The following is a 13,189-nucleotide window of genomic DNA, read 5'->3' on the forward strand; positions in this document are numbered from 1 at the left end:
TTCAGAGAGTAGTTAGTCGGCATTAGATCTACAGTGTCGCCATCTAAAAGCAGATCTAGGAACTATGTTGCCATTCACTACCAAAGTAAACAACATGGCTGACAGTTAAACTCTAACAACAACACCTCTCAGTGATGATTGAAGGATATAAAAGGAATATTTAAAGAAAAGTAATACAAGGTCCAAAGTAACCATAATCCTCATTCTCTACAATGCCAATTCATAGAAATATGTTAAATCTATACAATTTAGGGTTCGCAAGTTTTTTTATTGATGTTTTTTCTAATGAAATGAATTTAATCATTAGTGTACTGTGTATACACGTCGTAGGCCTATTAGCATTGGCTATTTTCTTTATTAGGCCTCGAGGAGCAACTGCAGTTTCGGTGTCCCTAATGGTTATGCACCTAACCTTACCTAACCATAACACTATTGTTTAATAAAACTGGTGCCACATAGATAGTGGAAAGGTGACCTAAACTGTAGTTAGACCGAAATACCTCTAAAGCCTAGTCCAAAAACACTCAGCAGATCCTGGGGCCTTTTCTTGAATTCCCTTGTGAATTCTAAAAAGCTGATCCTATATAAATTAACTTTCAGGTGAAAATGGCTGGAAAGTTAGCCAGAGAAAGCAGTCTACGCGAACTTCTCGATTCCTTGCACCGAGCCCATAAAAATGACATAAACGATTTCAGCAGCGGCCACTTGAACGAATCCAATCTATGGAAGCCGTCGGAAAAAGCTACTCACCAGTCTTGGAACAGCGCGACGAAGAAAATACCGACGTTAGTGAAAAGAAGCCACATTCCGAAACGTCCCGAGGATTTAACGAAACAGAACAAAATGAAAGAGACGATGTTGAGTTTCAGCCTCGGTACGAAAGACATTTTACCGTTGCCGAGGCAGAAAGTATCGCCGCGTAAACGATTGCACGATCGAAAAGCGAGTTATATCGCCGACGAAGTATACGTCGAGGAAGTCCGTCTGCCCGAAATTATGCTGCCTTTAACCGTTATAGATAACAAACAGAAAACATCGGAAATCTCCGACAAATTCGCGGGCGACGACGAGGACTCTAAACTGGCGCCGTCGCAGGCGGAAATATTAGAGAGGAATCTATCGCACAAACTCAGGCACCATTTCATTCCTAGTCATCTGGCGTGCGTAACGAAAAAGGACCAGTACAAAACGTTCAAGACTTTCGAAACGAACGTTCTGAAAAAACAAGACGCGCAAGAACAGAACGTACTCTCAGGATACAAAGCCGTCGAACATCACGAAAAGCACTTGAAATATGTAAGTAAAGTAAGGCCACGGTCTTCAGCCCAATTGAATAGGTGGACAATTTTACTAGTGAAGTCCGTTTCAGATGAAATGGCTGTTTAAGTGTGGGCATGAAACATTCACTAAATAGTCTTGACCATGAAAAATAAATACTAGTTTTAATTTGAGATTGGCCCTAGATGTAGATTATGCTGACAGTGTCTCAAGCTTGGTGTAGATGGGTGACTGTCGATTGCCGGTTGCGGCAACCGGTATACGGTAAAAATGTCCCGGGAAAAATTGTCCCATTTGTAAAGAAGGAAAAAATGTCCCAGTCTACCATTAATAACTTGGTAATTCAATGAATTCCACATCAAGCTGTCGGGTTGAGGAGTTGAGTTACTTCTTTGATCTTTTTACACTAATTACCGTACCCTTTGATTATCATAGTTTGTCTCATGAAATAATCGGTTTGATCTATTTTGAGTAGTTATAATTCTCCATCTATGATATTTAATTAAGCAACCGTGCATTCGATTGGATTGTAAAATCTTCTTAAATTTGGCGTACCATATAATGTAAATAAACATATATCAAATTATCGTGTTCACTTGAAAATAAGGCTTATTTCTTTTTAACTAATAACCAAGTTTGTTCTGTGGTGATCTCTGAGTTGGGTTATTTCACTAAGATATCCACTAATCGTTCCTTTTGATTATCAGGATTACCCTGAAATTTCTCTCATGAAATAATGGTTTTGATTTTTTACTGAGTTGACACGTTCTCAATAAGCAAAATGAGTTGATGGGACATTTTTTCCGGGACATTTTTTCCCGGGACATTTTTACCTACATTCGCGGCAACCAGCAATCAGGACTGCACCTAAGTCTACTCACTGAAAGTTACTTTGGAATTATTCAAAATGTTTAAATTATCGAGAATTTCACATGGTTGTCAGACATATACTATTGCTCAGGTTTGTTTTCTAGGACTTAGATAATCTTAGTCAACACGGATATGGTCCAAATTTCCATAGGCTACAGATATACAGCAATGTGTTCGACGACCTGATTCAGGACTGTTCATCATTTGGATATATATTTCGAACCATCAAGGTAAATGTTTTACCCAAATAGGCCTCAATACCATGGCTACAAACGAGGTTCTAATAGACCTATTACCATTCTATTCTAACCTTGTTAAACATTAAACAACCTTTGAATGACTTTGTCACTATACATTGAGCTTAGCTGTCGAGTTGGAAGGTTAGATAGGTCGAAATGAAGTAATAGAATCATTTTCATTCCTTCTCCGAAAATTTTCCAGAAAGAATATGACGCATACATAGCCCATTTGCTAGACGCTCAGCCCTCTCAACACCAGTTGTTAGAAAACCAAATCGAACAGCTCATGCAACGGGGAACGTCGAACCCGATAGCGATGAACCAACAGCGCAAACGGCTGAAAGGTCTCGAACAAGAAGCAAAGCAACTCTTAGATCTTAATGATCGGTAGGATTTTTCTGTCTATAAACCGGCATCTTTTTGATACCTAGAACTCGAAAGAAGGCCTATTTTTGCGGCAAATATGAAGTGATGTTTTCGGGATAAGCCAATTTGTTTTTTGTATTTTCCAGGCTTCGAAAGCAGATTCAAGATGAAAGAGAGGAATTGGCTAATGCTCCAGAAATAGGTAAACGTCAAACCACACAGAGAAAAACCACTACTCCGTGGTCAAACTCCATTTCTGATGGATTGGTTGTACAGTTGTTATAAGCCTACTAGTGAAAGAATTTTTTGATTTAGTAGTTGAATCTTTAATATTTCCTTTCTATTCTCCAGCTACGCCACGGGTGCAGCAACGTAAAACTGCACCGCAGTTAAATCTAGGTGAACAAGTGGAACATACGAAAGCTACGATACTAGAAAAGCTGGACGAAATGAGGACGATTCAGGAAAGACTGCGCGACAAATATGTTCCAGCGACTGTAATACAGCATTTAGAACAATGTGTCAAAGACACAGAGGTACGCATAGGACAGTCATATTACAGCCTTATATTAGGCTTAATCTGAATGCTTTCCATCAATAAACAAAAGTATAGATAATACTGTAATGTCAGACCTTACTACCTAAAATCTTTAATCGTAGTAGTTTTCACTAAATTGAGAATAATTTGACGTCAAAAATACTACCCTAGTTTAATTGAAAATGAACTACAAATTGTTCTGATTTTTTGAGTATTTTGATATTTTTGGGGTTGTTGAGGTAGGAACTACTCTGTAATGTAGATTGATCTCTGGCGCCTGATTTTAGAGATAAGCTTCACCTCCTAACCCTCGGGTTAACTCAACTGGTATCGTATTAATCTGTGAGTTAACAGTGGGCCAAAGTAAAATCTCGATTATAAAACTAAGGTAATCGCCTTACAATATATGTCTCTATGCATATGTGCATGCGGAACATACACGCTTGTAGTTCATAACTAAAACTCAGTATTCTGGGGAAATGAATATATTGCAAACATTATTTTCTTGTCTCAGGCGGACAATCACAAACTGACGAAAAAAGTTGAGTTCTATAGGGAAAACATTGAACAAATGGAGAAAGATTTGATCGCTGAAATTGAAGCCGCTGACACGAATTCGAGGGATAAGAAGTAGGTCATGTTTATCTGTACAACTTGGAAACTATTTACAAAATAACAAAAATTGATATGAAGACTTCATGAATTTTTGGTAATGCCATATAAATCAAATCTAGATTTGATATTGATTATTGATTATCTATGATATTGGCATTTTATGGATCCCTCTAATGGCTGCTGACCCCTTTATCTTCTATGATATCATCATATTGCCATAAGATCATTTCTCTTCATATCTCATGATTTCTAGAGACTTTTTAAATAGGATTCTTGAAGGTAAAATTGATGGGCATGAACGAGAATTTGGCATGTATTTTAATACTTTCCCCACAATTACGAGCATTCCTAAAATCACTTAGAAGCTGTCATACAGTAAAAATTTCATTTCACAGAACTCCTTAATTCCCTCCGCCAAGAATACTTTAAGGTACCCATCACCAGGAGTTTCATTCGAATGTGTTTCTATGAACAAATGTATCTATCTAAATCCAAGTATTTAAACAATTGTTAAATATTCGAGTAAGGCTAAAGGCTAAAATATAGAATATTAAAGACTTTTTTATCCCACAAATTTTAGAACAAACAACCCTTGACCAACTGGCCCGTAGCTAGGAAAATGCACCATGCACAAATTTGAGAAAATCTTAGAAAATCAACTGGCCGCTACACAATATTACATCAATCATCACCTGAAATCAGATGAGCAAATGTTGCGTACTTACGTATTTCAGGCGACTGTGGAAAGCAGTAAATGGTGGTGGTTCGAAAAAATTAGAGAACGCAGCGGCTAATTCTCCCCGAGGCTCGCCGCGTGCCGATACCGGCGGTCGTTACGAGGATCAGCAACTGAAAATGAACGAAGAAGGAAGGGAAAATGATGACATCCAAGATGATGAAAATGACACTGATGACGAAGAATCAAAATGGAATTGGTATATTTCATGATTCATAAGATCCAAAAAACTTTGTATAGCAAGAGCAGTTACATGTGATGTTTTGGATGACAAAAGTTATGTTAACGTAAATAGGTGCTTCAAAACATCTTTTTGTGCCATAACGTATATTAATGGTAATTCTTATGGATTTAGTGTTTAAATTGATTGAAATTTGTTTATGTACAATCTATGTATAAACTAATTGTTGTTAATTCATTATCACTCGCCTTGATATTTTTGTTGTTGTCTAGTACTTACTCTGTTACTAGGACTGGTACGTATATTCTCAGTTTACCAAAAAATCTCATCTATTACAAGGAGGAAAAAGCCATTCTCCAGGCCTTTATTGCTTACCTCCAATCCATATATCACCTAAGCACTGTCATTAACATTACCTCCTCACAATTATTGATTGACTGCTGGCATTCCCTACTGATCATTCATTCATGAATGGATATAAGGAGTCTTTAAGGAGAAAATTTCAAATTTCTAGGAGAATCTGCATCAACCTCATATCCCAATTTCTGTAGACACCTGCATCACTTTCATATCCGTACTACTGAAGACTGCTCCTAAATCGGTACTGTTTATCTTGTTGAAGCGTTTATTCTGTGGTTTTGTAAGCAAATTTTTATCGTTTACACTACCTAACCTCTGCTTCTAATCCGATAATCATTAAGTAACTAGGGGTCCAGGGACACCATGCCCACTTGGGAAATGGTTTCAAATGCTCAACAATCTAACAATTTCAATATTCAACGCCCCCTGGTGACCATTTACAAAAACCAACGACCTTGAAACTCACCAAAATCATAGAACATGTCAGCAGCTACGATTTTGTAATTGATTGTGATAACAAAATATGCCTCGTTACCAATTTAATATGGAAATACTAAGTCATTCTACTATTCAACGCCCCCTGGTGACCATGTTCAAAACCCAATGACCTCGAAACTCACCACAATCATAGAACATGTCATGAACTACAACTTTGCAATTGATCATGGTAACAAAATATGCCTAGGTACCAATATAATAAGGAAATACTAAGTTATTCTACTATTCAACGCCCCCTGGTGACCATATAGAAAAACTAATGTCCTTAAAACTCACAACAATCATAGATGATGTCATGAGCTACAACTTTCCAATTGATTGTGGTTACAAAATATGCATAGGTACGAATATAATAAAGAAATGCTAAGATATTGTATTATTCAACGCCCCCTGGTGGCCATATACGAAATCCAATTACCTTGAAACTCACCACAATCATAGAACACGTTATGAGCTACAACTTTCTAATTGATTGTGGTATCAAAATACGCTTAGGTATCAATATAATGTGGAAAAACTTTTTCCCACTTACGAGTGAGTACTGGTGACACCAAGATGGCCGCCAATTGCGTCATAATAGGCTGATGAAAAATACCTGTCTGAGGTATAAAACATCCCTTTCCAAAGAGTACCCATCACAAATTGCAATGAGAAATGGTAAACCAGTAGGAAGCTACAGGACTCAGAATTCGGGCAAAAATTAACATTTTTGGGCACTAAAAAGGTCATAGGACGGCCATCTTGAGTCCGACCGACCCAATTTTTGTTTCGTTGATGGGCCCTGGGGGGATTCATATATATCCGAAAGATCAAGGTAATTGATCGAAGCGTCTTCAAAATTTCCCTCAAAAAGTTCAAAAATGTGTAAAAAGTGCTGATTTTGGCGAACAACAATGGCTGCCAGTCAGCCATCTTGATTCTGACAGGGCCAGTTTTTGGGCTGAAGATGTGTCTAGGGTAGATACACGTGTAACCCAAATATCAAGACGTTACCTTGAAGCGTCTTCAAAACTTCCCAAAATAACTGGATTCCGTCTACGGACGGACGAACGGACGGACGGACGAAAAGTGAACGCAATAGCCCGCTGGGACTAAAGTCCCAAAGTGGGCCAAAAATATTCTTGGTACCAACTGTATCGATTAAGTGGTAGTTAACTGTAAAACTACGAACTACTAATTGCAACTTCTAATTGCCTTTATCTCGAAATTGAACGAGTTTTGGGCATTTTGTTCAGATTAAAGGAGTTTCAAGCACTTTTAAAAGCATTTTCTGTTTTGAAGGAGTTTTTATGGAATCAACGAGTCATAGGGACCCTAGGCTTGACTTTCTTAATGATCATACAGCAATCATTTATTGAAAATGCGCCAAAATCTGTCTAGCTTTTTGCATTCTCCTTATCATCACCAGAAATAGCAATACATCTAAGACACAATACATTACACAGCAGCTGCATAATTTGCCTAGACAAACATTATGCAAGAACAATTTTCAGTGTTTTAACATCCTAAAGGAAACTAAACTATACCTTCATTTTCTTTAAATTTAAGAGATTGGAAAGAAATGTTTTCGTGGTGTATAATTATTAAAATTTAATAGTTCAATTCTCTATCACATTGTATACGACTGATCTATATCGTTGATGCTTAAATTAATGAATAAACTTCGCGGCGCTTTCGGATTCTTTTTACAACAAAGTGTACACTGAAGAACCTCATCTGAAACGAAGAATCATAACGCCCGATGAATTTGACGGAAAACTTTTAACGCTGGTTTTCGGATTTTAGTTAACTACAGACTCTAGTAACAGTGGAAATTTGATATTCTAATTGCGATTGTTCTAAGATTTTAGTTTGAGTTTGTTAAGTAATGCAGAAGAGATTCAAAATAAGAGGAGTGTGATTGCCAGTTTACGAAATAGACATTGAATTTGATTTATGATAACATATCCAATGTAAAGGCTTGTGCGTGCCATGGATTACTAACCTTTTTTCACAGCGAGTGGTTTTTCCAACAGAAATACTGTTTGTTTCCAGTGAGTTGGAGTAGCAGCTGGACCAGTTGAAAACATCACCTAGAAGTTCATATCGTTAGAATCATAAATGATTTTACCCAGAAGTATAACTTAATCAAAAGTATAATTAGTTTTAGTTTTGATAAACAAGCATCACAGTGATATTGGTTAGCCCAACCTACCGGATTTTCACAAGCTTTTTGGAAGAACGTGTCAAAGTAGCCAATAAATGCTGTTATGGTACCATCTTCAGTGATGGTTACGGTGAAAGTTGATGTGAAGTCTAAATCTTTTACTGTACATGAATTGCAAGGTAATTCCTACAAGAAATCCAACATTAAACATTAACAAATACAGAAGAAGCAGGCATTTGGGGATTTTAAGCGCAAAGACTTATGGAACCAATTTTGTGTGGGTTTCAAGCAAGAATTTCTTGATTCTTGTAGAATCAAATCCACAAGCCTTGTGTCAATCTTTTTTTGTATAACATATAAGCCACATGAATTTCTTGCGAGCCCAGTCTGAAAACATTCATGGTCAACAACAGCAAATGTTACCATAAAGAACATTCTTAGCTATAACCAAAACCAACTCGATAAATGGTAGCTCTAAATGGTGTGGACATTTCGACATTCCTGGATACCCCAATGGTATGTATGTAGGAACTTAACACTATCATTTTTAAAATAATCACCACCCGCAATACTATAACTTTCACTTGAACAACTGATTTTAACCATCTACGAACTGGGTCTGACAATTAATATTCACATACCGGGTACACAAATTTACCAAGACTCATTTTGTAGAAATATAACGGACACACTTAGGCTTCTCTGAATATCCATATAAATTCTTACTCGTAAGCACTGGGCGTACCTTAATCATGGCTGCTGTAGAGATCATTTTCTCACTTTTCGTTATTTCGACTGTCGCTTCTTTGACTACACTCGTTTTCATGCAAGACATCTTAAATCCGTACACGTCGTCCCAGTAGGATAGATATTTCTGATGTAAATCGCGATCGCTCGACGCTTGTAAGTGTATCGAGCAGCCATCCGGGAATACGAGTCCGTCATCCGCTAACCATTTATCCCTGGCGTACAACACGGTATCTAACATCGATTCAAACAATAAGAAATAACCCATCCATTCCGATATGATTATGTCAACCTGTAGATATGATAATTAATATGAGCAAACATTTTAATCTTATGAAAGAGATTATGCAAAATAAATGTACACTGTATACTACTTACCTTCTCTACCGGGAGCGTAACTTCCTCAACTCGACCTTTTATCAGGGTGATTGTGTCTTCTAATTTGTTTTGCCTGAATTTAGAAAAGTTGTAATGCATCTTTCATTACCCGGCATAATTGAAACACAAATGGATATGAAATCAAGTCCACTATCTATGTACGCATTTCCAGCTTTGTTTTTATGTGTTAAGACCGCAGCAGAAACATGACTAGCATTTGGTCGGAACCTCATTGCAACAAACATCAAGAAATCTGTCCGATAATAACCATCCGAGGCCTCACTGCGGTAAACAACTAACACCAATTACAAAATGTCAGAGCAGTAGCAATAACCCAGGGGCCAGTTGCACAGTCGTGACTTAAGTCCAAAAGTGGTCTTAAATCTTAAAACTGGTCTTAAATTGTTGGATTGGCTATAGAACAAAGTTGGTCTTAGACTGGTCTTAAGTCTAAGCCACGACTATGCAACCGGCCCCTGGACATTAATTAATAACCCTTGGTTCAACTAAACGTTACTTACCTTATGATATCCATAGCTTCGAATATGATCTCTGACTGATCGATACCGATCACTTTACGCGCTCCGGCTTTCGCGGCAAACAACGATAGAATTGACGTGCCGCATCCGATATCCAATACTACTTTATCCTTGAATAAATGCTTGTTTTTATATATAAAATCGCGGTAACTCTCGGTCCTCACTTTATCCTGTAGATATATCAATATTCACATGTATAAACCAAGTGTTGATATCAGGACTGCAATGTACATGTATCGGTATCAATTATACATCAAAGGAACACTATTCTGCGTTGTGGCGATAAATAGAGAATCCTACACTGATGTGACTATAACCTAATCAAAAGTCGAATGACTATAAGGAAACTTTTCGGACTTCATTTTTCGTCATATCACTGTGGGATTCTCTACTTATAAACAATACGATGTATACATTAATTATATACAGGACAGCATACCTGAAAAGCAAAATTTCAAAACGTACCTTTAACATTTCCGCGTGAATTCCGAAATGCCCGTATGATCCAAAGTAACTGTCATCTTCATCATCTGCTAGTCGGTTAATGGGCGATTCGTTGCTGCTGCTGCACGTGTTATCGTTTTCATTACCACGCGTGAGCAAAAATGTTTTAGCCACATTTCTAAATGCAAAATTGGACAGAATGAATTGATCCGTCAAAAGTGCATGCCGGTGCACGAAATTAAGCATTGGTTAACTTATAAAGAATACACTCTTTGTCACACATTTTTACCAAGTTTGAACGAAATCCAATACAGTTTTTACTATTGACATGGATTGAGAAAAAGCTGAAAAATTGGATTTACGCGACAAACGTGACTTATATTTCCTTTACCTCATAGATTCCATGTCCAGCATCATTTGAGCCATCTGATCTGCTGATTGCTGCACTTTTTCCTCACTCTGTTGCAGCTTGTTAAGTAACGCGTTGTAATCAGCCTTAGTCAACGTAACCGAACCATCACCTTCATCTCCAGTTCCATTGATAGCGGTGGCCAATACTAAGCGAAGATCTTCCAAATCGTCTACATCTAAACCACAATATTGAAATAACTTTTCTGATCCCCCATTACTGATAGGCCCTATAGCATATAGCAAACTGTAACCAATCCATCTATCTATGCAAATCACTATACTTCATGAAAACATCCAAACTGAGACATTGGATTCACAGAATGGTATTGAAGTCCTAACAAGACAAACTTGATGGCTCATGGTAATTTTGAAGTCATAAGCAACAATTCTACATCGATTCCATGACTTTGCATTTAAAACCTGCAATATCTAAGGAGGTAATTATTTTCTATTTACCAAACTGCAAAAGTTTATCTTCTCGATCGCAAGGTTGAAGGTATTCATCGGCCAACCAAACTGGTTTGAATCCACTCGCATTCAACTCCGACGATGAAGGGTGCTAAAAATGAATAACATTCCAAATTATTAAGAAATTCAACAATGTCTTTATAATTACAGGGTTTCTACGGAGCAGTCATGCTTGGATATCAAGAGTTTCAAGGAGATAATTTCAAATTTCGTGGAGTGTCCGCATTACTTTCATATCCCAATTACAGTAGATTCCTCAAAAATTTGTACTGTTTGTCTCGGTAAACCATTGATTCAGTGGTTTTGTAAGCAAATCTTTATTCTTAACACTCCCTCAACTTGGATCCTAAAAACAAATCCTGGCTCAAACTGTATCGATATAGGGACGTCTAATGTACAACTAAAAACTAGACAAAAATTTCTAATTGCCTGTTTCTCAAAATTAGAGGACTTTTTAAGGAGTTTTGAGCATTTCTATTTTGAAGGGGTTTATAAGAGGTCGTATGGACCTTGTCTTTTGTTCCCCTAACGACTTCAACAATGACTGGTATTCAGAATATCAGGGACCCTGTTATAGGTAATGGAGGTATGGCTCTCTTTGCCGTGATATTTGTTCTAACCTTTTTACGTGTGTAGTTGATAAATTTGATATACGAATAGTAATCCATTTGATGTATCTCAACGAATGATTTGATATTAAAATGATGCACGTCTATGCAGTGTTGAAACACATTTTCAAAGCCATGAAATTTTTCATCGCAAAACAAACACATAACTTCGTCTTCAAGATCTTCATCTTGTTGATGCCAATCGTCCCATACATCGTCATTGGTGATGGCTTCTTCATCGTCAGACTGATCTGATAACTCAGGCAATGAATCATCGGACTTAATCATCTTGACATTTACTTGCAACTGCTGTCTAGAGTCTAGAGAAGATAAAAAGAAGACATGATTTCACGATGCCGATGATGGCGATGCGATGGACTATCCCCTCCTCCGCAGTGGCGTTGGAAGTGCAGCCACTGCAGCGGCCAAAGCCGCGGCAATAATTTACTGAATGACGTTTTTTTTTATACCACGTTTTTAAAGAAATTTATTCAATTCGCTGCGGCAATATTAAGAATCTGACCAAAATTGGTATTTGGCCGCAGCAATAAATAAAACATTGCTTCCAACGAGAGAAATCCCACAATAACGAAGCCATGATTGAAAATTCGGCTATATCAGAATGATTATATTTGAGGAGCAACGTTTCGGCTAATACCTGTTAGCCATCATCAGGCGTACTGATGATGGCTAACAGGTGTTAGTCGAAACGTCACTCCTCAAATACAATCATTCTGATATAGCCGAATTTTCAATCATGGCTTCGTTATTGTGGGATTTCTTTCGTTATCATCATACACGGATAGTGTGTATCTTCTCTCGTCTAATTCTATTCAGTAAATAGTAATTCACTATCAGCCCATTGCTGAATTTGAGCTGAAAAAGAGCTGAATTATGAGCGGAAAATGGACTGAAAATGAGCTGGAAATAAGCAGAAAATTGTGTGGCTGAAAACCAGCTGAAAAAAGGCGGAATTTATATATGTCTGAAAATTCAGCTAGATTTCAGCTCTAATTACGCCTGGCAACAAAAGGCTGAAAATCAGCAGAAATATTGAAATATTTTCTGGCTGAAATTGAGCTGAAAAAGAGCTTAATTTGGTACTCCGCAGTGTTCTATTTCAGCTGATATTCAGCTCAATTTCAGCCTGAAATTCCTAATACTTTAGAGTTGCATTATCATTAACGAAAAAAACTTCATTGTTTAAAGTTATGTTTGATTAATCCTACTTCAAAGTTCATGGAAGAAAGGAGTCCAAGATTAATTAGGTATAGTGATACTCCAATATACTTTGTTGATTGCTGCAGGGGAGATCCAGGCAATATTGCTTCTCCGACTCAATTCCAACGCGCCTGCTCCGTGCTTGTCAAAGGTAAACGGCACGGGCCTGTACTACTTTTAGGGAGTATTCCTACAGTAGGCAACACAAAAAGTTCATGGACCAGCACAGATTTAAGCAGAAATACAGTAGTCAGTCACTTCTTACGGGTTATAAATTCTTAATCTTACCGGCTTCAAAGCGCCATGTGGATTTGTTTTGCTTCCGGGTTTTATAGAGACTGTTTCGGAAAGAGCAAAATATCAGCTGCCCAATACCTGCAGTTTGGATCAACTTAAATTAATTGAAATCTTACACGCACTCATTCATCTAAATAGTGCTAAGATGAATAACGGAATATTGAATATTTATTAATATAAATATTACTACACGTCATTTTCCGGTATATCACGAAAAACACTTCAAAAGGATTTAAGGGTTTTGATTTC

The 13,189-nt window shown here is 37.4% G+C and overlaps 2 protein-coding genes across 4 annotated transcripts; one reads left to right on the forward strand and one right to left on the reverse strand.

Annotated features, from left to right (window-relative positions):
- Window positions 1-84: 84 nt before the first annotated feature.
- Window positions 85-4,974, forward strand: LOC141912860 (uncharacterized protein C6orf118-like). Of its 2 annotated transcripts, none has more exons than XM_074804279.1 (8): window positions 85-170; window positions 601-1,296; window positions 2,253-2,378; window positions 2,590-2,774; window positions 2,900-2,955; window positions 3,105-3,289; window positions 3,806-3,921; window positions 4,641-4,974. In XM_074804279.1, the coding sequence occupies exons 2-8, from the start codon at window positions 607-609 to the stop codon at window positions 4,852-4,854; spliced, it is 1,572 nt and encodes a 523-aa protein (XP_074660380.1). In that variant the 5' UTR covers window positions 85-170; window positions 601-606; the 3' UTR covers window positions 4,855-4,974. The 2 variants fall into 2 exon arrangements, with proteins under 2 accessions (XP_074660380.1, XP_074660388.1); XM_074804287.1 differs by having other exon boundaries at window positions 101-187.
- A 2,285-nt stretch (window positions 4,975-7,259) lies between these two features.
- Window positions 7,260-12,976, reverse strand: LOC141903889 (protein arginine N-methyltransferase 3-like). Of its 2 annotated transcripts, none has more exons than XM_074792256.1 (11): window positions 12,932-12,976; window positions 11,435-11,742; window positions 10,803-10,905; window positions 10,327-10,522; window positions 9,957-10,113; window positions 9,474-9,661; window positions 8,953-9,025; window positions 8,573-8,866; window positions 7,876-8,013; window positions 7,666-7,753; window positions 7,260-7,397 (listed from the first exon to the last, which is right to left on the reverse strand). In XM_074792256.1, the coding sequence occupies exons 2-11, from the start codon at window positions 11,708-11,710 to the stop codon at window positions 7,291-7,293; spliced, it is 1,620 nt and encodes a 539-aa protein (XP_074648357.1). In that variant the 5' UTR covers window positions 11,711-11,742; window positions 12,932-12,976; the 3' UTR covers window positions 7,260-7,290. The 2 variants fall into 2 exon arrangements, with proteins under 2 accessions (XP_074648357.1, XP_074648366.1); XM_074792265.1 differs by lacking the exon at window positions 12,932-12,976 and adding an exon at window positions 12,713-12,853.
- Window positions 12,977-13,189: the final 213 nt, after the last annotated feature.

Source organism: Tubulanus polymorphus, chromosome 1 (assembly GCF_964204645.1).
Source record: "Tubulanus polymorphus chromosome 1, tnTubPoly1.2, whole genome shotgun sequence".
Taxonomy (NCBI): Eukaryota; Metazoa; Nemertea; class Palaeonemertea; order Tubulaniformes; family Tubulanidae; genus Tubulanus; species Tubulanus polymorphus.

Excerpts from the sequence above, each read along its gene's own strand:
- LOC141912860 (XM_074804279.1), top strand. The coding sequence starts at position 607 with ATGGCTGGAAAGTTAGCCAGAGAAAGCAGTCTACGCGAACTTCTCGAT. Across the intron at positions 1,297-2,252 it reads ACGAAAAGCACTTGAAATAT|GACTTAGATAATCTTAGTCA; the intron begins GTAAGTAAAGTA and ends TTTGTTTTCTAG. Across the intron at positions 3,290-3,805 it reads AATGTGTCAAAGACACAGAG|GCGGACAATCACAAACTGAC; the intron begins GTACGCATAGGA and ends TTCTTGTCTCAG.
- LOC141903889 (XM_074792256.1), bottom strand. The coding sequence starts at position 11,710 with ATGATTAAGTCCGATGATTCATTGCCTGAGTTATCAGATCAGTCTGAC. Across the intron at positions 10,523-10,802 it reads AGATAAACTTTTGCAGTTTG|ATGTAGACGATTTGGAAGAT; the intron begins GTAAATAGAAAA and ends ATTGTGGTTTAG. Across the intron at positions 9,026-9,473 it reads GAAGCTATGGATATCATAAG|GCAAAACAAATTAGAAGACA; the intron begins GTAAGTAACGTT and ends TTCTAAATTCAG.